The sequence below is a fragment of the Ambystoma mexicanum genome, chromosome 6q, assembly GCF_040938575.1.
Source record: "Ambystoma mexicanum isolate Mex_15411 chromosome 6q, UKY_AmexF1_1, whole genome shotgun sequence".
NCBI classification, from domain to species: domain Eukaryota; kingdom Metazoa; phylum Chordata; class Amphibia; order Caudata; family Ambystomatidae; genus Ambystoma; species Ambystoma mexicanum.
The window spans coordinates 974,234,092-974,257,325 of NC_090937.1; the positions used below are offsets into that span (position 1 = coordinate 974,234,092).

Here is a 23,234-nt window from a genome sequence, read left to right on the forward strand (position 1 = left end):
CAAAAGGAAACAATTTGTCAAAAAAGATGCAGCATATGTGAAGAAGAAAGGAGCTCGGTTTAAGGAGAAAAGAGAAACCAGTGACAGGCGGCGATGTTACAGATGTGATAGTGGATATCATTTAGCTAGTAGTGAAAAGTGTCCTGGCATCAAGGAGTTATGTAAACGGTGTAATTAAAAGGGACATTTTACCAACTGCTGCAGAACCAAGATGGATAACATAGAACATGTTGATGAACTTTGTGAAGAACTAGAAGAATGTACATTTTACGCAGAAGATTGCTTAGTCAACACAGTTGAAGACGATAATGCAGACATTGAAAAACCCATGGCAGTGATAGAAATCAATGATAAAAACGTTAGAATGGTTATTGACTCTGGTGCAAAATATACGCTACTACACAAGGTTCTCTTTGACAAAGAATTAAATTCAAGTACCACATTGGAAGAAGTTGATATATTATACCTGTTGCATATGGTGATAAATGCATTGAATTGGAAGGTTGGTTCTGGTCCACAATGAAATTTAAGGACAGATCAGCAAAGGGTAATATCTATATCTCAAAAAATGGAATGCAACCACTGAGCTGGTCTCATCAAAGGAGACTGGAAATAAAACTGGCCCAATGCCAAGGAAGTAGTATATGCGGTGGACCAGGAAAGATCATCAGAGAGGTATGGACAACATTCAGTGTTCCGGGAAGAACTTGGTGCTTCAAAGAATGTCGTTCCTGTGGTGCAAAAAGTGAGACCTATTCCTTTTGTGCTAAAATCAGCTGTGAAAGACGAACTTGAGAGAATGGAAGCACAAGGTGTAATTGAAAGAGTGGAGTCATCTGAATGGGTTTCACCTGTGGTAATAGTGCACAAACCCAATGGAAAACTAAGGTTGTGTATAGACCTCAGGTGTGTGAACAAATGTGTGATCCTAATAGGCATCCCCTGCCTAACATAGCTGAAATGCTAGGAACAATTAAAGATGCAGAAATAATGAGCACCTTGGATCTGAAATCTGCATACCATCAGATCATGTTACATCTACTTTCCAGAACTATTACTGCTTTCATTACAACAGTTGGTTTGTTTGATTGTAAAAGGATGCCACTTGGGCTCATATCTGCAGTAGCCGTGTTCCAACATATAATGTATCAGTTATTTCATCACATGCAAGGGGTACTTTGTTTCCAAGATGATGTGTTTGTTTATGGAAAGGACCAAAAGGAACATGACAGTAGAGTTCATAAAGTGTTAGATATTTTTAAAGGAGCAGTCTTACATTGAGTAAGGGCAAATGTAAATTTAACGAATCCAGTATACAATATTTAGGTCATCAGATTTCTGATAAAGGTATTAGACCTAAAGAGGAGTTAGTTAACTCCATTCTCAACTTTCCCAGTCTTGATAGCAAAAGAGAAATTGATCTTGTTTTTAGGTGTGGCTGAGTATTACGCCAACTTTATTCCTGACTTGGCAAAATAAACTTTTCATATGAGGAAACTGGTAAAGAAAAATGTGAAGTTTGACTGGAGTGATCAGAGTTCAGGATTTAAATAGTGCACCCACATTGACATTTTTTAATCTCAACAGAAGGAGTATTCTCACCAAAGATGCTATTAATCATGGTCTAAGGGCTGTGTTATCCCAAGTGGGAGGTGGAGTAGACTACCCCATTGCGTTTGCCTCAATGGTCCTGAGGGAAGCGGAATACAATTACTCTGTCATTGAGAAAGAGTTACTGGCAGTTAATTGGGCCATTGAGAAATGTTGCTCATTCATTTGGGGGTATTAAATTTGTGGTAAGGTCAGACCATAAACTTCTCAAAGAGAGTCTAATGACCAAGGGATTAGATAGTCTCCTTGAGAATTAGAAAATGGGTGACGAGTCTGCAGAAGTATAATTGGGATGTGGAATTTGTTCCTGATGTCAAAAACAAATCGGCCAATTGTTTGTCAAGATTGACTAATATTGTTGATAGTGTAGAGGACGAAGGAGGTGATGAATAACAAATATAAATGTGTATCAATAAATAGTATCAGAAGATGATTGGTTACAAACATTGGCATCGGATGAGGTTCTTATAAGAGTGAAGGAGCGTTTGTTGTATGGAGCAAAAGGTAATGATATTACAAAAGGTGAGCTGGCGGATGCTGTAAGACATGTGTTTATTGAACTGCATATTAACAAAGGTTTCGTTTTCAGGGGTGACAAATTATATCCACCTTTTGGAGTAACGAAGAAAATATAATATTACAGTTAGCACATGAGGGACACCAAGGTATGACTAAGACACAACAACTAGTTAGGCAAGACTTTTGGTGGCCCGGGGTTGATTTAGAAATAGAAAGGCTCATTAGAGAATGTTGCAATTGTGAGGACTCCAGCAAAGGGTACCTTGCAAGTCAGGAACTCATGACCATGACATCCATACCCACCATACCTTGGGAACAAGTAGGACTAGACATTGTTGGTCCATTGAGAAGTCAAGGGACTTTGAGATTTTGTATAGTGCTCATTGACATGCTTTCTAGGTGGGAAGAGATTGAGTGGGTGCAGAATATTTGCTCCAAGAATATCATTTCGTTTTTGGATGTAATATTTAAAAGTGAAGGTTATCCCACCACTATCATTACAGACAATGGAGTACAATTAGTGTCAGAAGAAATGAAAATATTTGTCAGAGACAATGGAATTGAGCATAAGACAAGTTCGATCTATCATCCCCAGACAAATGGCATCATTGAGAGTGTTGTGTGTGGCTTGACTGGGAGATCAGGAATGTTGTGATGTCAAGTGGAGTGTTGATGCTTGAGTGCTGGAATATGTGGGTGAGTGTTCTAGCCTGGTGAGTTGGTTAGCCCTCTGCCTGAGTGATGGGCCACCAGTGTTCAATGTCCATTATGTAACTTGAAAGTAACTTGATTGACTGCCTGTACAGATACCTAAGAAGCATGTAATAAACCTGGCAAGTCAACCTAAGAAGGTTGGGAGCTGCTTCATTTCATTGGTGACCAGGATGGGACACTGAGAGGGAAGGTTGGGGGTCTTATGCATGCTACTTGCTACTGGAATAAAACCCCTTTACATTGGTGACGAGGTTGGGATAAATGGCAGTTGGCTTGGGACACTGAGAGGGAAGGTTGGGGGTCTTATGTGTGCTACTTGCTACTGGAATAAAACCTTGTTGCATGCATTCAAATCGTATCTTAATATGTTTAGTAACTTTAAAGTTAATAAACCTGGCAAGTCAACCTAAGAAGACTGTGATGTTTGCTGGGCTTCGCTTCTTACTTGTTTGGGGGATGCAGAAGGAAAAAGGAAGATGACACACTGCCCCCAAACAAGTAAGGAGCGAAGCCCATAGCCCAGGGCGCAGGAGGGGGAGGAAGAGAGAGGGAGGGATCAGCTGCCCATTAGGTGCAGGTAGAACTATTCCGAGGGGCTGAAGCAAGAGAGTGGCCCATAAAGTGAAAGAAAGAGCAGTGCCCACAAGATTAAGAAGAAAATGGTTTCTTTCGGTGAAATGGGAACATGCGCCCATAAAGTGAAAAGAGATGCAGCGTTCACAAATAGGATGAGATATTGGGCAGAAGAAAGCGCTCTCATAAGGGTCAGGAGACCGTAATCCCCATAGGCAGGAGAAAGGGATAGCTCTATGGAGAGTGCTAGATAATGAGTAGAGATACCCTGCGGCTGCGGTGGATGTTGAGCATAATCATTGCGTATGCGGGGTGACACATGTAAGATAGTCTTCACCAGATTGATATCTGTATGTTAATACAGCACAGACAGCTGCATAGTGAGTAAAAGTACCAGCTGAGGTACAAAACGGCGGTTGAAGGCAGCGATCTGTACTGCGTCGCTCTATGGGTGAAGTGATGACATCACCAAGGTGATGCAGGAAGTTTGCGGTGAGGTGGAACGCTCAGGGCTTTTCAAATTAAATGAACACTCAAAGTGGGTCATGTCTGTGTGCTGGATATAACCTATTGAGGAATTGCAGCGTGTAGGTTGCTCATTGCAACATGGACATTTAGGTCATTGCAAGCATTTATGTTTGTTCAATTTTATTATCCACTTTAGGATTGGTGTAGGTATGGAGTTTATGACATCTATGGGCGCAGTGGTTAGAATGAACTTTTTGTGGTTTGTCAGCGTTTAGGTCACTTATTCGTGACATGGACTTTTAGGATTGGGTTGTATGGGGTCTGCTCATGTCATCCATTATGTTTGAGTGGGTACATTTTCTTTTTATAAATGTACGGAACACTGCAACATAAACTGTATTATCCATGATTGTGAAGCATGGCGTATGGTATGGAATCTCTGCATGAGTGTGGGGAGAGGGCGGATTGGGGGTAGCGCCTTCAACCTTGTGCCACAGGTGTGGATATGACCATCTGTTTATTGTGGGGGTAGCTCCTCCTATGTGTTTGGTGAGCTGGCGGATTGGGGGTAGCGCTTTCAATCTTGTGTCACAGGTGTGGATATGACCACCTGTTTATTGTGGGGGTAGTGCCTCCTATGTGTTTGCTGAGCTGGTGGATTGGGGGTAGCGCCTTCAATCTTGTGTCACGGGTGTGGATATGGCCACCTGTTTACTGTGGGGGTAGCGCCTCCTATGTGTTTGGTGAGCTTGGGTGAAGCTTATACTAAATTTGTAAGTGTGGTTTGGCTGATCGTGTGTGGGTGCCAGGTCTGCATGTTGTATGTGTCTGGGGGTAGCGCCTTCCGTACAGTATGGGTGGGATTGTGGTAGAAGTCCCACATGGTTCAGCAATGTATATTTGTTTGTGGTGGTAGCGCCACCATTTCAGTCGGGGTGTGACTGCGATGGTAGTCATGCATGGTAAAACCATGTATGCTTGTGTATGGTGTTAGCGCCGCCAGTTCAGTGAGGACGTGACTGTGTAGTAGCCATGCAGGGTTAATAGCTATTATTGCTGGGTGGTAGCCCCCCCAGTCAGTCGGGGTGTGACTGTGATGATAGTCATGCATGGTTAATAGCTATTATTGCTGGTTGATAGCGCCCCCAGTCAGTCGTTGTGTGACTGCGTTGGTGGTCATGCATGGTTTAAAGAGGTATATGTGTCGGGGGGTAGTGCCCCAGGTTTTGGTGAGGGCATATCTGTGGTGATGGACATGCGGAGTCACACATATACTTCGACCTAGTGGTCCTGTACCATGTCTATTTTGTTTTCTTGCACGCAGGCGGTTGTGTTTGGCTGCACTGTGTGCTAATTTATGACTCGTTCCATCTTTCAGGGTTCTGAGTTTCCAGCGATGTTGGATGATGGTCCCGGTGTGCATGGCCAATGCATTGGGAATGTTGTGAGTGGTAGAGTGTTAGTGCACGTGTTGTGTGCTTGCCCTGGTCATGCGAGTCGGTGTGGATGGCATTTGTTGGTGTGAGTGGAGGTGTGTCTCGCAGTGTTTTGTGTGTTGTGGGTCAATGGAAAGAGGGGAGGTGTGTTGTGTGTTGTGTTTTTTGCTTTGTTGTGTGTGGTGTGCTATTGTAAAGGGGGAGATGTGTTGTGTGTGGCTTGCCTGGGAGATCAGGAATGTTGTGATGTCATGTGTAGTGGTGATGCTTGAGTGCTGGAATGTATGGGTGAGTGTTCTAGCCTGGAAGTTGGTTAGCCCTCTGTCTGGGTGATGGGCCGCTAGTGTTCAATGTCCTTTATGTAACTTGAAAGTAACCTGATTGACTACCTGTAAAGATACCTAAGAAGCATGTAATAAACCTGGCAGGTCAACCTAAGAAGGCTGGGAGCTGCTTCATTTCAGAGAGGTTCAACTAAGTGATAAAGAATAGCATCAGGGGTGCTTTGGCTAGTGATGGTGACTGGAGAAAGGCTGCTGAGGACACTGGTGTTGCACATAGATTCACGCCCCACTCAACACAGGGGTTTCTCTTTTTGAAATGCTAAGAGGTAGAAAACCAAACACAAGAGTATGTCCTGCGTGGTTGGGCATAGCGTGCAAAAAGAACGTTGATTTTAAGGAGGTAGGACAGAAAGTATATCAGAAACAATTAAGTAACAGTCTTTTGATGTGAGGAAGGCTGTTAAGGAATGTCATGTGGAAGTGGGGGATTGGGTGAGAATTAAGCTTCCACAAGCCAGTGCCAGATGACTCATTAGGTGGTCTGAACCCCTAAATAAACTAGAAAGGTTCCATGGAGCTATAAAGGTCTCAGATGGTGGAGTGTGGAAAGTAAACAGAGTGTGCTAGTGTTCCAAGGAAGTGTCCAGGGGTAGTAACATGGTTAAAAGTAGGGAGGAACATGAGGAGGATGATAAATGTAGGAAAATGAAATTCCTGGAAAGGAGGAGTGTCACCCGGACCAAAAGGGTGTGTGGAAGACCGTCATATTTGAAGGATTATGTGAGCTAACTTTTGTTCTTGTTTTGTGAAATTAAAACACATGGGGGGTCATTACGAACCAGGCGCTAATTGCGCCAACTTTACCACCATGGTGTAAACTATGTTTACACCATGGTGGATGGCGGATTTACCGCCCCATTCCAAGGTGAGTGGGGCGGTAAATCCCCATTTCCCATTTTCCCTTCCCCATTCCCATTTTTGCCCCATAGGGCATAATGGGAGTGGGGACGGCGCTAATTACGCCACCGTAAATTACGGTGGCGTAATTAGCATCATGGCAGGTTAGCGCCATGGATTTTAAGCAGCTTTTAGCAGCCGTTAAAATCGGAATCAGGCGATAAGGGTTAAAGACGGCGTTAACCCTTAACGCCTGAGTTGTAATGAGGCCCATGGTCTCCACTACGAACCACCATTTTGTAATATGCCATATGTTACTCTAAGTTATGCTTTTATGCAATATTGTACTCCCTGGTAATTGCATTGGTTGTTTCTTTTCCAAGTTTAGTCTCCACTACGAACCACCACTTTGTAATATGCCATGTCACACTATGTTATGTTTTTATGCAATATTGTATTCTCTGATAATTGCATTATTTGTTTCCTTTCAATTTTAGTAGAATTTTGGTTATTTTGTAAATATGTATAAAGAAGGAAGGTGTGTAGTATTTAATTATTTATACATTTCAACCACATCTATGTTCCATGTTCGATCTCTGCGGTATTGTGCTGGAGGCTGGAATATCGAACATGGGATATAGATTTGGAAAGATGCTTAGATGGAGTGTAGAAGGTGGAACACAGAATGCCATAGGAAAGATGCTGATTTGTTTGGTTTGCTTTTGTGTTGTGGAAGTGACCGGTGGGCTAATCTTGAGATCCAATAAATTCCTTCATCTCAATCAAGTGTGATGAGAGCTTATTTCAAGGGGCTTTTTACATTGGCAGCAGAACTTGCAGAAATCTTTTCATGCAGTCCAAAACATTACTATCAGTGGGAATGAGAAAGGCGACCAAGTGGACCAGGTGGGAAATGTACTCAATTCAACATTTCTGAATTCAGAGATGTGCGCCCAGCCAAGCATAATATCAAGCTTGCTTACCAGGAAAACTGCTGTCTGAGCAGCGCTGCCCTGGAGAGCACACACAGAGCTCCAGCACTCCCACGCAAGCGCACCCAGCAGGATAAATCCAAAATGGCACAAGGGCTTTCTAAATTGTCAAGAGGATTCACAGATGCCTGCAGTGCAACCTGTAATAAAATCCACCAATCTCGCTCCAGTCAGACAAATCACATACCTTCTAGAAACCTTGCACAAAGGGAGTGGAGGAACACCTATATAAGGAGGCTCAAAAGCACAGCAGTGTGTGAATTGTGAGAGGGCGGTGTTTGCACAGGATGGAAAGAGGCTAGTCCAGAGGTTCAAATGTGGCTGGAGGCAGAGGGCACAATGGAGGAGGAAGTAGAGGAACATTTAAGAAGGAGGGGGTGAAAGAGGGAGGTATAGAGGAGTAGGAGGAAATACCTAAACAGGGGGTGAAGTAAGGCCCTAAGGAGATGCTAGTTGCAAAAGAAATATCTAAGGAGGAAATAGTGGTGAAAGATGGAGTTAAGGAAAGAATTGCATGAGTGGATCGGACAAGCAAGAGGAGAGGGTAAGATCAGTGAAGGATGGAATCAAGAGAGTAGTGGAGGAGCCAGAAAAGATCATAAGATTTAAGGGCGAGTGGTGATTCTTACCGATACTTAGGAGTGGAAATAGAACCACTAGGTGATTATACACTATGTAAACAGGGGCGGATCACACGTGCATTACAAGTAATATCATTAGTTTCATCTTTTACCAACAAACAGGGTGGCTTCACGCTATGGGGGACCCGCCATCTTTATATGCAAGTATTTGCCCCTATGGTTATATATGGTATTGAGTCGCTGCTAACAGTTGAGCTAGAGTGGCTTCAAGTGATTGAAGGCAAGTTCTGGAGACGCATGCTGGGACTTCCTCCGGGGGTACCTATGGCTGTAATAAGATTGGAATTGGGCCTACCTTCTCTAAAAGCGTTGGTATTAAAAAAAAGAGCTGGGATATACTTGAAGATAAGACACTCCTTTAATCCCCTATTGTCGGTTATTCAGCAGGAACTAACTAAAAAAAATACCACCTTATCCTTCCATAAAGATATGAGCAAATTCCTCACCGACATTGGCTGGATTTGTAGAGGGACTTGTGTATCGAATGAAACTTTACACGCACTTGAGAAAAAAATAGAACTCTGGGATTGGTTAGAAAACTTCTCCCATTTGAGTAATCTCAAGTCATATAATTTTGTGAAATACCGTACATATCAGTATATGAGACCTCAGGCCTATTTATATCTCTGCCCTACCAGAAGACTCCGACGATTTATCATTCTGTTTCGGCTAGAACAGCTGCCCACCCTAACCAACAGAGGAGCTTGGAATAATATCCCTACTAATGAGCGGACATGTCGACTCTGTAAATCTTTATCATGCCTAGAAACAGCTAGGCATCTTCTGACGCAATGTAAGGCCATGAAAGAGCCGATTATAAAATTTCTGGGTGAATTTGTACATGATCTATTAGCCATTCATGAATTGTCGTTCTGGCATTATTGTACCAACACATGTAACATGCACTTATTCATTGCACTTTATAATGTATGGCAAATGACTAAATTAGGCTTAGGACCTTAATTGGACCCGAATAACAACCGCCTAATCATTTGCTTTCTTATTTTATTTTATCTTATCTTATTTCTATTTAATCTTATATGAATTGCACACTGATGAATTTATGATCTTCAAAACTTTTTTTTTTTTTTTTTCTCTATATTTGATGTTGACTTATATGGTTGTATGTTTAGGATGTGTTTGTAATATGTGTAAAGTTTGAATTTATTTTCAACCTGTATCACATTAAAGAATTTGATTTGATAATTATAATTGTTCTTTTATAACACGCTTAATACCAGCGAGTGGTTTCTAAGCGTGGATGTGTTCTCTTGCTTCCAAGACAAATGCGTTGCCCCTGAGATATCCTTCCTCTCCTGTAAAAGGAGTGGTCATGGAGGAGGTTGAGACTGAAGGAGTACAGAAGATGAAAAAAGGAATAAGGCCTGAGAAGGAAGTGAGTAAAGGGAGAAACGTGCCCCACGTCTAGAGGGTGTGTGAGAGAGGATGGAGGAGGTGCGAGCATGTGGAGGAGTGCCAAGTAGGAGGATAAAGAGCTTTTAAGAGGAGACAGTGAGAAGGGGAAAGTGTGAGTAGGCCCCCCAGGAACAAGTTTATGTTGAGGTGATGAGAGGAGAGTGAGTTGCGTGGGAGGGGCTAGAGAAAGGACAGGGTTAGGCTGTAGTCGTAAAGTGATACATTTGCTATTGACATCAATCAGCATGTCAACATCATGGGCAGTTTTGATCATTAGCAGTTTTGGACGTGTGAACATTAAAACCATCAAAGCAGTTTTGGTCATGAGAAAGAAGTCCTAGCTGCACGGACAGTGAGGGAAGAGAAGAGCCCATTTGTTGGACAGCTAAGAGAGAAGGGACAGGTAGCAGGTTGGGTGGTCGTGTAGAGGGGGAAGGGAATAGATGAGTGGGGAAAAGGTGAGGCACGGCACCGGATGCAGGCATTTACACATGTTGGGTACTGAGGGACTAAAGGCCAATGGCATAAGGGCAGGAGGGGGTTTGAGAGATGGGGAGAAAGCGGTGGTGCAGACTCCCACATTGACAGGGCTGCACTCGAATGAGGCCACGTCTGGGCCTCAGCAGGCATTGATGAAGCCTGCTTTGGGTATATGTGTGCCACACCACTCCGGTGCAAGGAACTGCAGTGCTGTGGGGATCAGGAATATGCCAAATGGAAGATGGCCTGGGAAATGGAGAAGGTGAGGGCTCGTGAAAGGGGAGTCAGTGGCAGGGGAAGGCAAGATGAAGAGGCAGTCTGAAAAACAAAACAGCAAATAGCCAAGTGGATACAGAGGGAAGTGCAGAGCTCATTCACCTGTGAGGTAAGAGAGCGAGAGGATGGTGGATCGTGTTGTGGGCGGGGGAAGAGAGAAAGGGAGTGGACAAGTGGAGCTCAAACAGGGGCTTGGTGAGAAGGAGATTCCAACAGGGGCAAATGAGGAGGATGGGTGGCGCAAGAGTGTGGCATTAGCGGATTTGAGAAGGCTAGTAAGGTAATCATTTAGAGTGGCTGTTTATTCACAGTTGCTGAGCGACATATTCCACATATTGGTGGACAAGAAACAAGCAAGTAGCCACTTGCATGGTATGAGTGAGCCAACAATGAAACTTACATTGGATAACACGCGACAACCAAACATGCATCCTTTACTAGTGACACAATGAACCACATACAACAAAAGCAAAGTGCTTGAAAAACACGAACAATTAAAAAACAAGTGTATTATACATATTAAAATCGGCATTAACACCAATTATATCCGAATTGTTTTCACAATTGTTTACATCCAAAAAATAACCACAAAATAGGCAATGTAATGTGATGGCACACTTCTATTGCTCAACTGTCAGTGTTTCGTATACCCCAGTGGATTTAAGGTGATGAGATGTACTATTTGATTGTTTTGCTGGGTTGCATGCAGAGTTCAATTGATCTCCTCTAGGGAGGTCTGGACACTGCTATGTTCATTAATAGGACTGACAACACAGGTTGTTACTAATTGTTAATAGTTTTCTTCATTTAGATGGCCAATGAGCAGTCCGGGTCAAAAATTGTTCTTCTTATTCGTGAACATGTGAAGCGCACTATCACACTACATTGTGTATTTTGTGGTTATTTTTTGTATGCAAAAATGTTTTGAAAATTCTGATATGATTGGTGTTAGTGTTGATTTCAATATGTGTAATAAAATAGATTTTTAATTGTTCATGTTTTTCAAGCTCTTTGTCTTGAAATTCTGCATTTTGTTGAATGTGATTGAATATTACCCTCATAGTAGACAATGCCTTAGCACCCTCTTTGTTTTGTTAGGGTTACCCAGTGCTTGAATTCGACACAATGTACCCACATAGATCCTGGACAGGGAGATTGTTGAGAGCCCCCAAAAGAACCATCTAAAAACATTCTGAGCCTGTATTGCCTGTCTCCTGGCCTAGTTCATGACTGGAGCTGCACCCATCATCAGAGTAGTTCGCAACCCATAAAAACAAGATTGTGAGGGACACCTGATAAAAACCTGAAGGACGTGTTGAAAAACCTTTTTACCTTTTTGGACCAAGATTTGCCATTCAGACATTTCCATACCTCTCAACTCACTCGCCATGGAGTTACGTCACTCACCCACCAAGACTCTTAACTATCCGTGCAGTTCAATAGAGCCCATTGAACTAAGAAATTTCACCCGCTAAAAACTTAATTGGAAGATTTCACCCACCCAGTACACTCAAAAGGATAAGAGCTATGCATGTTAGTTGAACCAGCCCAAGTTTAAATTAATTTCCTAAGAAGTCTTCCTTGACTGAGACTATACCTCTTCTGAGTCTTTGTGAAGAAAACAAGTGGCACCGGCACAAAGAAGTGATCAACATACTGAAGCAAAGACAGAGCTGAAAGCTAAGGTGGGCACACTAATTTGACAGGAGAACACAGTTGAGCCTGTTCATTCTTATCCAGAGACGTCATTTGGGGTTCGCCAGGGGACGCAGCGGCGACCCCTGGGGTCTCCCTTGTTACACTTGTATTAAAAAAAAACATTTAAATGGAAACTCGTGGGCACTGGAGTAGCGGTGGCCCCTGCTGATGGTCCCACCAGACCTGGTCTGGGGGCCCCAGCCCAGTCCTCACCCATCAGGGAGAAGGCTTGGTCTGGGCTTGCAGCACGAAAAGGAAGCACTCAGTAGAGGTTGACCGTGACGTGTGACACTAGTCACATGCAATGTTAAGCTCCAAACCCTTCTCCTCCCTCTTCCTCGCATCTCATATACAGGAGCGAGGAAGCTCTCCCAGCTTTCCGTTTCCTGTTAGTGAGCAGCACAGAGGAGCTGAGGGTGGCCTGGAGTTATGGACCGAAGCTGGAAAAACAGGTAAGAAGGCTTTAAAAAAAGAATGTGATGTGTATTTTGCATGAGTGAAGTGTGTGTCAGATGTATGTATGTGCTATGAGTCAGTGAGTAAGATGGATGTAAGAAAAGGTGTATGAGTGAGGGACTGGTGGGAATGAGTCAGAATGTGATAGTGTGTTTCAATGTTATGGATTGGTATGGGTCTGTGTGGAGAACGCAGTGTGAGTGGACGTGCGAGAAGGAGTATGGGTCAGTGAGTCATGGGTGAATAAGTAGGAATGTGATAGTGTGTGTTTGAATTAATATTCTGGGGGTGAGTGTGTTTCTGTGTGGAGAATGCAGTGCAAGTGGACTTGAGAGGTTTATGGGTGAGTGAACAGTGGGTGAGTGAGTGGGAAAGTGTGTGGGAATGTGTGTGTGTGTATGTTCTGGGTCGGTGGCAGTTGAGTGTGTGTGAGAGAAGGTATATAGGTAAGTGAGAGCTGGGTGAATGTGTATGAATGTGATTGTGTGTGAGTGCATGTCTGTGTGGTGAATGCAGTGTGAATGAATGTGATGGGAGGTGTATGGGTGGGTGAAAGGAGATGCGTGTGTGTGTGTGTGTGTGTGTGTGCGCATGCATGCGTGTGTGTGTGTGTGTGTGTGCTTGCGTGCGTGTATGTGTGTGAGAGGCCCTGGGAGACTGGGGATCACTAGAGCATTTTGCCACATCCTTTATTGACTTTGCATGTTTTACTGGTATTTTCGGGCAAAGTCAAGTTCATGTGTGTCATTACCTGGCCAGACTGGCATTTTGGTACAGCCAGTCTAGTCATTGCTTACTGTGGCATGACATGCATTCTCAGAATCTATGATAAAGCAAGCATGACAAGTAGTGTTACCTCGCTAGACTGATGTTTTGGTGTAGAGGCCTGCATACCTCTTACTGTATCATGTTTTACTGTAGCATGATGTTTTATTAACTGAGCATATATGATGAAGCAAGGATGGTAAGTGTTCTTATGTGTGTGTAGACTGGCTTACATTGGAACCAGTTACAACATGTTTTCTTACTGTGACATGTCACTTTTAATGGCCAAACCAACGGGAGTATTTTCTATTATAGGAGTACTGGTATATATTGCCAGAGCCAGCTTTGTGCCTACTGTCAGTAATGATACTATAAAAAAAATCTCAAGGCGAACATGAGTATGTTCTTATATGGGAATTTTAGCATGTGTTGGTGGAGCCAGCATGGACATGTGTGGGCACAGCCAGCATGGAAATGTTTTTTCTACTGGCATATACTGAAGCGACCGGCAAGGAATAGGAAATGTGCTTGTGCACTTTTTGTGACTTGCATCTATTCTACATTTTTCATGAGTTACCCTACACCCTACAAAACCGATTGCAAACGGTTTTGTAGGGTGTAGGGTTTTACCTAAATTTTCACAGAAAGTATTCTTTGTAATGCACCATTTTAACCCATTATTCAAAACATTTTCTAAAGGGAGGGCAAAGAATCCCCCGAACCTCTCAAACACGTTTTCGTTAGTTCTGGCCCCCTCGCTATGCTCGGTCGCAATCGCATACTTGTGGCAAATATTTACACCCTCCAATAAAACAACTCACCAACCACCACTGGTGGCTGGTATATTTGGGACCAGGCACAGCCGCCTTCTTTCTACGCTACGTGAAACATTTAAAAATGATTACAAAAAATATTTACTTCTTTCACTTGGAGTAGTGCATGCCCCTGCAGCGGCATAATCTTCATGGACATTGGTGTTTTTTTTTTCATGGACATTGTACACATGTGGTGGACCGGGCCGGGCCGGGTTGTGGCATGCCCTGCACTTTGTTAAGGATCTTGGGGTCGGGTGGCACATTTTGTTTTACGCCAACGATTGGGGTCTGCTCACCTTGAATGCATTCAAGTGTGATGTGAATGGTTGAGAGGAGCAGCAAACTGGACCAAGACCCTGCTCAGGTGCAACACTGTTCAAGAAAATAAGTGCTGGACACAGAGTCTCAGAAGTGAGAGAGCCACAGAGTGATTCACCCCTCGCACTCAAACTTCTTCCTGGAAAGAGCTTTGTGGAAGCTTCATTCACGGGCCGGTCCTGGTGGGTGGTCATTGAATAACGCAACTCGCACCTTGAGCTCTGAAAATCGTTGGTGCATTGAGCCCTAATCAAAGCCTAGAACATTAAGGTGTAATGTTTGCTCTGGGTAGTGGGGGTCAACATGTGGCTGCTTGTCACATAACTTAAAGATAAATGCACCCGGAGAGAGATGGCCACAATTTACAACTGCACAATAGGTTTCTTCTATCATAGTGGTAGCTGACTCATAGATATATTTGTAACCAGGGAATTTTGTTGATACTAAATCCTTGTCCATGATTTAATTTTCAGGTCTTGCTCGTATAGCATTTTGCTCATGGGTAAACAGACAGCGCACGCCGCCCCATTTCAGTGCTTCTTTGGTTTGTTTATAACAGCAATGCCACAGATAACGTGTACTTATGTGTCCATTGATCTATAGATGTTTCATACACCAGCTGTAGCCTGCGTTTCAGATTTCAGTTACCCCGTTACAAGTACTTCATTATATAAATTTTACACAAAGGCCCATGTCGAATCTGGAAAATGACATTCCCAAATGTGTGATCATGGACAAATCACGCCTCTCTTTGTGTCTTGGTTCTTATGTCTGGCTGAAATGAGAGCACCTGGAAACACAGGTGTTAAACGCACCTGAAGGCCGTGTGCCATCGCTTACTGTGATGTCACTTGGAGGTGGGGTCAGATGACACTACTTCCGTTGATGTCATCAGAGGTCAAGGGTAATGGGATGTCATTTCTGCTACCCCAGGCAATTTGGTGAAATGACGTCCCTGTTCTTACCTGCAACCAAATTGCTTGCATACATACAAAAATCAAGTGTTCAGATTTGTGAATCAAACCAAGTGATTAGTACATCAGCGGTTTCTAGGTATATTGATCAGGATTAAAACAAACCAAACAACAAAATGGATTGGCCATTTTTAAATATGTTTGAAGAAAAGCAGTAGCAGAGATGCATTTATTTTCTTTTAGCAAGAAATAACTTAATTCCAATATCTAACAACAGTCAGTAAAGTGCCATATGATCATTGAAGAATGTCTGGATTGACAATTGATGTAGTTGTCCCATGCCACCTAACACATTATAGTCTTACCTTGATCAAATGGCTGCCATCAAAAAAGGCCAGGAGAAGCTGACCGTCCATGGCCGATGTGAGTATTGGGGCATCCACAAATCCTTTTGCTGCATGTATCATTTTTCTCTGGGACAGATCCCAGACCTGGAAGGAGTTGTTTTCAGTAACGGCAACCAGCTTGTTTTCATGGCAGACCGTGATGGAGTCAATGTTCCGTCCAACTCCATGGAGTGTGAAGATAGCTTTGCCAGAAGGCACATCCCACAGCTTCAAGGTGCCATCTTTCGATGTTGTGACAACCATAAGTTCAGTCTGCGTTTCTCCAACTGCTGTTATCCTATCCATGTGTCCTGAAAGGTAACGGCAGTGAATGTTTACAATGAAAATACCTTTATTCTATGAAAGGAATATGAAGCAGTCCTAATAGAAGTTGTAAAGAGCTCATCAATGGCCTGTGTGTGACATGAGGGGCCTGAGAAATCACCAATAAAAAATATATTATTTAGTCTTGAGACAATGTCAAATAACCTTTAAGAGGTGAGAGGGGTGCCAGGTCATGGGAAAACCCTAACATGTCCCGCAGAGAAATATGTCTCCTAAACATCCGGAGAGAAGATCCAGGGGCGAGTTTTGGGACCCCCGAGTGATGACAGATGAGAGAGTTAAGGCCCTGTTACTCTGTTCAGTGGATCATTTATTAAAATCAAGTACGTTACAAAAATCAAACATGGAGTCATGATTTTGTAGACCACAAATGAAAGATAATTTTGGAACTTAAAGGCAGAAACAGATTATACAATATAGCGTGCACTAACAAAGGTTCACGCATCTATTCTACTAATATGATTCCTCTTCTGATCAGCCTCAGAACAAGAACCCATTGCAGCAGCTTCATAGCAAAGAAAGTTCCAAATTATTTACAACAAGAATTTCGGAAAAATAACACTACTATTGACCAAATAATGTTCGCCATTTTGTTGTTTCAAGGCTGACTCGTTTCAAGAATCCCCATAAACTTGGCAGACAATTACTGGCTAGGTAAGCAGCCGGGACACTTCTGGAGGAAAAATACAGATATATTCAAGTGATCGCTTAAAGGAATGTTGATGGGAAAAGTAATCGTAAGGTATTTAAGATGGAAGTGGAAGAAAAATATTGATTTAAGAAAGCGAGCCCTTTATAATCAGTGCTAGACCTCATTTCGAATTATATGCTGGCAGTCAGAAAAATGCTGGCTTAGCAAAGTTATTTAGAAATATGCTTACACCACTACAAATATGTCCATTCTTCACAACAGGAGTCAGTCACTCTAAATGAATAATGATAGAGGAGTTTCAGTTTGAATTGTATTAAGGGTACACACATATGTTCTGGACATCTCTTGAAGACTGGCAAACGAACCTGCTGTGTTTAGGTTTGCTTGGGAAGGTTGAAACCATCCTTAGTGAGGTCATATAATCTTCTGTTTTTTGCATTGAATACACTACTCAGAATGTTATAAAATTGTACTGTAAGGGGGATGGCAAAATAGTTTCAGGTTGCTTAGGAATCGTGTGTCATGTGTTCCGGTGTTCACCCTGTGGTGCAGCTATTAAAGATTTACTGAACTAACCTCACCCAAGATTAGAGTCCCTTCCCTGTTTTCCATGACATCCTCCTGCCTGACCCTAACATGCTGGGCTTAGACAGAGACCAACCTAAAAGATTAGAGAACAAACCACACGTAGGAATAAGGACGAGTGAGACACACTCACATGGGGAAGAGTTCAAACCAGGGGTAACAGCCTCATGAATCTGAGCTCTTATTACAACAATTAACTAATCAGTTTATCTTTAAAAGAGGATATAAACCTCTTGACTTACAAGGTAATATGGATTGCTCGTGGATGACAATCCAGCAAGATAGGGAGAGAGACAGCGAGAGAGAGGTATAGAGATAGCAAAAGAGAGAGAGAGAAAGAGGGGAGAGAAGGAGAGAGAGGTGTTGCAGCCAGATGAAGAGCAGTGAGCCGAAAAGGCCAGATGGGCAGGGAAAGACATGTAGGAGAATCAGTAAACCAGAACGTGAGTTGGCAAACCAAAATAATTGGATAGTGACAGAATGACAAGCAGGAGAAGCATCAAAGCAGAACCTCTGTTGCCCAAGCCATGACTGCGAGTTAGAAGGGGAGTTGGCTATGCCAGTGGAACCAAGCTTAACTGAAGCCAGTTAAGCTTAGCTATGCCAAGAGGCCTGCTGCAAAGGGCCTAGAGACTGGCATGGAGCTTGGGCTTTACAGTAGGGAAGTGTACTTGGAACACTAGGTGAGCTGTATAAGCAAACTACATTTGCAGAGAAAACTCTCATTATACAATCCCATTGGCTAAAGTGCACATCCCTGGTGCTAATCTTTATTGTAAAGTTTTTCTGAGTCTCCAATCAGCATAAGAAAAAATGCTTAAATGTACATTTCATAACGCTTCCCACAGGCAGGTAAACAACACACTGTTTTAAGTTGTTAATACAAATAAACCAGCATTCCTCAATTTGCATTACATTTTTACAAGGCACCAAATAATGTGCATTTTGTTATTTTCTCCTTTCAAGAAGCCAACACTGCCAGCCATTTCATGTAATTCCATAGCTCATGGGCAATTGCATATTTAATATACCCAAAAGGCACAACAAAAAACCTTGCACTCCAAAAGCCAGGTAGATAATTGCTGCAATACTTCTAATGATGTACCCAGTACTAGATAGCGATACAATTCACTGCTGCAACCCAGCATGTATGGAGTGGGCAGGAAAAGAGAAATTCAGGATACAAGAGAGATTTCTACCTGGAGGGTGGGTGTGGAATGGCAGGGGGCAGAGGCATGATTAAGTGACATGGTGGAAGGCTGCTGGTAGACTGTCTTGTGAAATGTCTTTCAGAAACCCTTTATGTCACAAGCACATTAGGCCCTTCTCATCACGTTTGCTTTACTTTTCACAGGAAAGTACACGCACTTCTTTTCTGGCTTACTGTGCTTGTAATGCTACAGTACCAGATCGTCTCGAAGGGGTTGTTATACTTTTAATGTGACGGTGGCAGCATTTCTCAAAGCGGCTGCAATACTTTTAAAGGGACAGTGGTATGCACTGCTTACAGGAGCTGCTGTACCTATAATGTGATGGTGCCAACAATATTCGAAAGGGCTGTTATGAATTTGATGTGGCAGGGCCGGGGCCAGCCCCTCCCAGTAGGCCAGCCCCTCTCGGTAAGCCTGACAAACATGCAATGTGACAGCACCAGCACTTCTCAGCAATACTGCTATCATATACATATACTGTCCGGAAGCACCCCAAGACCTTTCTCTTTGCTTCTGCCTTCTCCCTTCCTCTCCCCTGCTGATCTCTTGTCTGACACTGCACTGGTCACCTGGTTACCCTCTGAATTCAGGTCCAGGTCCTTGCCCGCCCAGCTGCACTCCAGCACTGCTGCTGGCGACCCCTGCACTTGTGGTTTGTACCCTGCAAGCCTACAGTCCCCTTACATGCACTTATTAGACACCTGTTGTCTGCACTTTAACACCCGCACTTACCATTTGTTGGCCGCACTACTTGTTGTTTTGATCCCATGTCCCATGCTTTGATCCCATGTCCGGGACTTGCCCAACCTCCCTCCCCCTTGCACTTTTCTCCTCCCCTCTGCACTTGTGCAATGTCAATGTCACTAGGCCTAGTAAGATCGTTGTCTTTGGCCTCCCTCTGTTTCCACTCCCTTGCCTCATCACGTCTTGCAACACTTGTGTATAGGCGCGTTATAAATGTCATATCATAAGTGTGACTGCACCATCATTTCAAAAACTGTAATCAGTGAGCACCTGCACCTTTCAGCAGGTCTGATATAATGTTGATGGGGCATTACCATTATTCCTCTGAAGAGCTGTTTTAATAGAATAGGCAGCGCCAGTACTTCCCAGCAGGGCTCCTATGCCCAAAATGGGTCAGTAGTGCAGTTCCTCTTCCCCTTTAAGGTATAATCTTCATCATTTCTGTGTTTACAGGTATTGTAAGATTCTTAACAGTGCCCGCATCCCTGCCTCACTTTGAATGTGAAAGTACCAGCATTTCTCATCACGAAGCAGATACCGGATCATTTGCCAAGGTTTGAAATGCTGCAAAGATCAAAAAGGCACACATATTGCAAATATTTCATTTGAGCACGTTCCGAATCAATGGTTGAAGATGTATTACTCTGCCCTCTTATTTAAATGTCACTGAATTTGTTCCGTTAATATTTCCATGCCAAAGCATCACAGTACAGAAGCCGAGTGCCACCCTTCCCTTTGGTGTACTGGGACACTTAAATTTCACCTTTGCTCTTCAAATGGAAAAAAAGGCCACATGCTTTAATTGTATCAACATGTAACATGATATTAACATTTAAAAATGATAGTGCCCTTTACTGCCTCGCTTCTTGGCGCTGTACTGTACAGTGGCGCCTACAGTATAGAGCAATGCCCCTTCATCGTGGATTTAGAGAGAGATATTGATTGCGGCAGAGGCGCCTGATTTACATCTTCCAAAACATTGGGCGGCCTAAAACACTAAGGACCTGATTTAAAAAAGTGTTTCACAATGGCTCAGTCCCATTTGGGCTGCATTCTAAATGTGGCGGTCTGGACATAAGGGTGCCGGTCGCACGGTACCGGCACCCTTTCCAGGACCGCCACGCTACAACTCTGCCTTCTAGAGGCAGTTGCACCCAGCAGGTCTCACCTGCCGGGCGCAATGGCGCCGGACATCAGAGTTGCCATGGAAATACGGTGGTGCTGATGCTCCCGTGAACCCATTCCCTTAGATTCCACGGGAACGGTGACTTCCCGAATCCGCCGCCTGACATCCCGGGCCGCAGGGACTTGTAATGTCTTGTAATGTCCCGGTGGCACTGGGATATCAGGCGGCAGATGAGGACGGCGTACCAGCGGATTACCGCCGTCCTCGTAATGGGGCCCGATCAGGCCCTAAAACCCTCCTTATGCGCCCACAGTAATTAATGGGATCTGCCCGATTATAAGAAATCTGCCGCGTTTGGGGGTAATGAATGAAAATGTCCTGAAATCCTACATGCAATATTTCTGGTATCCTCCAATTTGTATGTATTTAATTAATGTCATGATTTCGTATCTATTTCCATTCTGGTTTTCAGGATGGGAAATGGATTGCGCGCAGTGGCGGGCCAAAACGCGACTATGCATTTTTGATTTCAGAGGCAGATAAGTGTAATTTTTTTAGCAATCCGTGAATTCCATTGGAAACGGTAAGAGAAGGTGCCCACATTCAAAGAGAGCCCAGATTTATTTGTTTTTTTTCAGTTTTCGGAGGGAAGCGCTTGTGCTCCCCTTCACTTAAGGAAAAAAAAGTAAACTTGTTGAGTGGTTATTTAATTTTTTTGACCTCATCTTATTGTGTAGAGATGGGCATTGCAGGAGTATTTATGAGATATCTGACCCTATAGTCAGACGGTATTTACCGCACGTGGTATTCTTACAAATACTGCATGTGGCAATTACCCATATTACCATATGGCAAGAAATAAAAACAGGCAATATTTGCAAACAATGCCTGTTTTTTGCCGTCACCACCAAACTCATGATGAGGGACTCAGATTCATTATCATGGAGAACTAGCAAAGGTTCTGAGGGCCTGTGCACTGCTATGAACCCGGCAGCCATGTTGGAGGTGAGGGACATTAGAAGCTACATCAGGGCTGCGGCCGAAAATCTCTCCAGAACATTAATGGTAGACGAAATTCAGCAAGTTCATATTTAAGAATAGGAGATGCTTTGACAATCAAACTGCAATGTACTGTTGAAACATAAACTACTTACAAGGGGGAGCGTGGTGGGATATACAAAATGGCGTCATTATATCTGCCCGGGTCACCATACCTGCTAGCGATTCAAAGTGAAGTCCGCCCGGAGGAAGTAGGCATGAAAATGCAGGCACAAGGGCAGGAATTGAAGACTGCAGGCAATCGGTAAGAAGGGCTGGCGAAAAGGGGTACACTCTAGGGTCACCTGCGGAAACAGAAAGAACCAAAACAAAGATGTTTCTGTAGGCATTCAAAAAAGCAAAAATGATGAATTTATGGAAAAGTCAACATATTTTAGAAAGCACAACCAAAATCAATGGGTCAACAAGTAACATAGCATATGTTTTATTATGCATGTAAGTGTATAGAAATAAAAAAGTGAAACACATATTATTCTTACAAGTGATTAAAGCAATGGGGAAAAAGGGGACAATGACCATGGTTTCTGCTTCTTCACTGGATCCTTCTTCAGGGTCAAAGAGTGGAAACAATTTTCTCAATCGTCACATGGTCTCTTGTATGGAAAGAGCTTGATATTCCAGGATGTCATTTGTTGCTAGGCAACATTAACTGACAGAGATGTTATGTTAAGTTGATTTATACCACACACTGCTGCCATGTGTATGGTGTGCAGGTGCTCACGTGGCTCTGTGCGAAAGTGAGTGGGGTAGGCTGGTGAGGGAAGAGGGATAGATTAGAGGTTGTGCTCTTTTGTTGATGCTCGCAGAACCAGGAGAAACTGGCATCTGTGTCTGTCGGCTCTCTGAGTGTGCTTTGTTGTGTCTGGAGGGATAACGTCCAGTGTCCGGGTTGTTTGTTGTTTGCGGCTGTTTGTCCTTTCAGCAGATGTCTGGATTGTGTGTTTTTGAATGTAGTATGGCTGGCCCTTTCAGTATGTGTGGTACGTGGGAGGAGAGGAGCGAGGAGCCATCATATTGTAATAATTAACCATCATTTTCAACTTTCACCTGGTGGATCGGGAGCCATCATATTGTAATAATTAACCATAATTTTCAACTTTCACCTGGTGGATGGCATATTATCCCACCAGGGATTCAGACCATAGGATATGTTCAAGGCAGGGTCGGACTGGCCCCATCGGCCAGTCGGCCCGTGGCCGATAGGAAATCATGTGTGGAGGCCAGGGGGCCGGTTTTTGGCCATGCCTTGGGCTGGTTTTCTTTTGAATATTTTTTTTAATTAAATTGTTTTATTAATATAATATAGAGTGCGTGTCACACAACTGCCTGCAGTGCAGCCGCCCGCAGCCTCTCGGGCCGCAGTGTGCAGTCAGAGTCAGTGTGTCAGTGTGTGCCTGGCTGCGGCTGGGATTGCGCGTGCCGCAGCATTAAATTGATCCCATCCCATTCCCCTTGCCCGGGGCGGGCCAAACCAACAGGACGGCGTCGGCGGATCAACTGCCGCACTCTGGCTGGGGGAGGGGGCGGCTGGGCTGGGGCACAGGGGCAGCGTATAAATCATCAAAGCAAGGTAAATGTTACCTTGCTTTGATGATTGAAATTTTGCATGCATGATGTGATGTATGCATCATAAATTATGATGCATGCATCAGGCAGCATGCATGGAAATTAGAGGGGCGGGGGATGAAAGTGCCGCCACTCCAGGGGGATGGGGGCTGGGGCCGCTGTGCGCTGCTCGAGCCGGCTCACTCAAGTGAGTCAGAGTCTCAGAGAGACAGTGTGCAATTTGCAAAATGAACTAACAGCCGGGCCAGCACTGGGCAGGCTGCTGGAGCCTGGAGGCTGACTGCAGG

General features: G+C 43.7%; 1 protein-coding gene across 1 annotated transcript in view; it reads right to left on the reverse strand.

Moving 5' to 3' along the window:
* The window catches only part of LOC138516394 (uncharacterized), a 746,393-nt gene that overhangs the window by 270,315 nt on the left and 452,844 nt on the right, over positions 1-23,234 (reverse strand). The window contains exons 19-20 of the mRNA XM_069631475.1: positions 21,537-21,665; positions 15,639-15,970 (exon numbers count right to left, since the gene is read on the reverse strand). Of these exons, the coding sequence (XP_069487576.1) occupies positions 15,639-15,970; positions 21,537-21,665 (461 nt within the window). The remainder of the gene's footprint in view (positions 1-15,638; positions 15,971-21,536; positions 21,666-23,234) is intronic.